General features: G+C 33.1%; 1 protein-coding gene across 1 annotated transcript; it reads left to right on the top strand.

Annotated features, from left to right (window-relative positions):
• Positions 1-2,487: 2,487 nt before the first annotated feature.
• On the top strand, positions 2,488-3,550 carry LOC107934025 (uncharacterized). The gene is made up of 2 exons (XM_016866355.1): positions 2,488-2,778; positions 2,885-3,550. The coding sequence occupies exons 1-2, from the start codon at positions 2,488-2,490 to the stop codon at positions 3,548-3,550; spliced, it is 957 nt and encodes a 318-aa protein (XP_016721844.1).

The following is a 3,550-nucleotide window of genomic DNA, read 5'->3' as shown; positions in this document are numbered from 1 at the left end:
CTCAATGAGTCCCTCAGATTTCAGCGCGCGTTCCAATAGGTTCAAATTTTTATTATTTTAAAATTAACCCTAGAGCTTTATTTTTATTTAATTTTAATCCTTTTAAATATTTTTATATAATTTATTTATTTTATATATTATTTATTTTTTACTATAAACATTATTTATTTATGTAAAGATTATTATATATTATATCATTTTATTATTTATTATTCATTAATTATGTATAATTTTTTTTAAAATTCGTAAATTATTATTAAATATTGCATTTTTGTATATTATTATTAAAATTTAGTATGTAACACTCTAAAATTTGCTATAAAGTTTTGTTCCTATTATATATAATATTATTTTTGTAAAATATATATTAAATTATTACATCATATAGTATATCTTTATATATATTGACCATTTTAATAATTTCTCCTTTATTATTTTTCTATTGTTTTCAATATTTTTTAGATACCTCATTTAATTTTAATTGTATTTAGTTTTTACCTTTTTTGACTTATTTTTATATGTTTATAAATTTTTTATTTATTTTTTACATATTTTTGGATTTATTTAGTATCATTTTAATATGTTAATTTTATCTCCTAAATTTTTTTATATTTTTATGTTATTTATTGTTTTTATATATTCACATGAAAATTGATTATTTATGTTGATTTAAGTTATATTTGCATGAAATATCAATATATATGTAATTTATGTTGTTATATTCATTATTTTCTATGTTATATTTTGCATGAAATATTAATGCATGTATATTTATGTTTTTTATATCTGCATGAAAGGTTAATGTATATTATATAATTTATGTTGTTATTCATCATTTTCTATATTATAGTTGCATGAAATGTTAAAGCATCTAGTTTATATTGTTTAGTATTGATATCTTGTAATATGTCAAACGTATCATTGTTATAAAAGTTTATATTTCATTTAATTCAAAAGATTTTTTTTAAAAATAAGGCAATGTTTTTTGTATTTAGGAATTCGGGAAGTAGTGCCCTAACATATTGGGTTGCGATTTCCCGTTTGTCTAAATGTCTAAAAAACATCCTTCTAAATAAATTTTATAAATCACAAGATGATTTCAGTTACGAAAGTATAAGAATATCGTGTCCAATCATGCTGGATGTGATGTTCGTACTCTTTTGAAGCGAAGGAATCTTGATTTTGAACTCAAATTATTATGGTTTTAAAAAGAGATCTTATTTCTAAATTCCATCAAACTTTTGACATTAAGACAAAACTATTCAATTTGGTACCACTTTTGGGCGCTGCGAGGGTGCTAATCCTTCCTCGTACATAACCGGCTCCCGAACCCGTTTTCTCACAATTTCGTAGACCAAAATGTTTTATAAGGTGATCCAATCACACTTAAAAAGGTTGGTAGCGACTCACATTTTCAAAAATTTGGCTTTTTAAAAAAGGAGGTTTCGACAGCTTGGCGACTCCGCTGGGGACATAGGAGAGTCAAGCCAAAATTGATTATTTTCTTCCTTAATGTCAAAAGTTTGGAAAGACTTCAAAAAATATATTGGTCTTTTTTTTCATATGTTTGCTGTATATGTCTATTATTTTTGAACACATTGCATTTGCATGACCGTTGTGGTCGCACTTTAAAGTGAGAGTGAAAAGCTAATCTTTCGTGAGGTTTTCACCTCCGCATGGGCTAGTCGATTGCTTTTGTAATACATCTGTGCCTATGTCTTCATGAGATTTTCATCTTCGTATGGCCATAGGGAAATGTGTCCCCTTGGATTGAACTTGGTCCATATGAGCCTATAATGGGTGAGGATCGAGGAATCTGCTGGTTCAGGTTCCCTCGCTTTAGAACTAAAACACATATAGTGAACTTTAAGTGCTTACCCTAGGGAGTACGGTGATAGCCTTTAGTAAGCTACCCTTATAAGTGCTTGTTTATTATACCTTTTATATATGATACTGACCTATTTTGCTATCATTGCATGTCACTCAACATTTAAAGGTGTCGATTCAAGGTTTGATTTCTAGATTAGAAAGTTTTGTAATGAGGAACGAATATCTTGATAAAGTGGAGGACAACGCCTCTGTCTGCACTTGGTCAGAGAAAACCCAGTTAGAGAAAGGAGATACTGTCACCGAGGGGTATACGTCAAAATTGTGGGACTTCACTCGTATTAATTCGACACAGAATGAGTTTCAGAAGTTAAGAGACATTTGGGCCCAATGGGATGACGAGACTAAGCAGTTGTTCTACCAGAATTATGGAGATCTTCCCTATTTTTTAGACATCAAGGTGGATAAGCATCTATTTCAAGCTATGGTACAGTTTTGGAACCCTGCTTATAGTTTTTTACATTTGGAGAGGTAGACTTAGTGCCTACTTTGGAGGAGTATACAACTTTGCTTCATTGTCCGAGAATTCAAGGTAACAAAGCTTATGTTAGGGCTGCTAATCTCCCGACTTTCATGAAGAAATTAATGATGATCACAGGGATGAGTGAACAGTGGGCCGTAGCTCGAATCCAACAAAAGGGTGATGGTAAATGCATTCCGTGGGCAAGTTTGAGGGATCTAATATTGGCACACCCAGATGTGAAGATGAGGGTTGATGTCCTAGCCTTAAGTATTTATGGTTTGGTGATTTTCCCAAAAGCTATGGGACACATAGATGAGGCAGTTGCGGATTTATTCGATCGACTGGGTAAACAGAATACACCTATGCCTGCAATCTTACCTGAGACATTTAGATCCTTGAATGCATGTCAGAGAGTTGGGGGAAGGAAGGTTCATTGGATGCGCACAGTTGTTGTTAGTATGGTTCCAAAGTCACTTTTGAAAGGTTGATAAGGTTCATTGCCGAGTGTTCTTTAAGGATTATTCTCCCTTAAAGGAAGCAGCAGCTACGCCAAGGAGGGATGACATTACAGAGGTAAGGTGGATGGAAATACTTCAGAATCTCCGAGAAGAAGATGTTATGTGGAAAGCCCCTTGGATGACTCCTAGCGAAATCATTTATCGTTGCGGAAGCTTTGATTGGGTACCACTTCCTGGAATTTGGGGAGTTGTTGGTTATGCACCATTACTTGTCCTAAGGCAATACAAGGCAGAGCGGTTTATACCGGCAACACAAGGGCTAGCTCAGAGTGATTTCTCATATAAGGGGTATCATTATAAGAAGAAGATGCGAGAAATTTTCGAAGCTTGGAAGAAGATTTGCTGTGTGAAGATTCTGAATAAAGGTCTGACGACAACTCTTGAATACAAAGGGTGGTTTAGTAAGAGGATCAATGATAACATCCCTAGGCCGAGTTTGGGGGCTGCTCGATCAATGGAGGAGAATTTACGAGTGATTCCATCAGAGTTAGAGGTTATAAAGCAAGAGTTCGAAAGGAATAATTTGGATCTCGGGAGAAAGATAGAGAAGCTTGAGGAGGAAAAGATGTACCTAAGCTTAGATGTCGACATTCAGAAAATCGAGGTCAAAAAAGTGAGGAAAGAAAAGAGGAAGATTGAGGAAGACCGAGATGACTTGAAGACGCAATATAAGAAGACATAG

Source organism: Gossypium hirsutum, chromosome A02 (assembly GCF_007990345.1).
Source record: "Gossypium hirsutum isolate 1008001.06 chromosome A02, Gossypium_hirsutum_v2.1, whole genome shotgun sequence".
In the NCBI taxonomy this organism is placed as follows: domain Eukaryota; kingdom Viridiplantae; phylum Streptophyta; class Magnoliopsida; order Malvales; family Malvaceae; genus Gossypium; species Gossypium hirsutum.
The sequence above is the reverse complement of the archived record's forward strand: the minus strand, read 5'-3'. Positions and strand labels throughout refer to the sequence as shown.

Bases quoted from the DNA above. Each gene is read 5' to 3' on its own strand.
- LOC107934025 (XM_016866355.1), top strand. From the start codon at position 2,488: ATGAGTGAACAGTGGGCCGTAGCTCGAATCCAACAAAAGGGTGATGGT. The intron at 2,779-2,884 runs GTTCATTGGATG...TCTCCCTTAAAG, and splicing joins AGAGAGTTGGGGGAAGGAAG to GAAGCAGCAGCTACGCCAAG.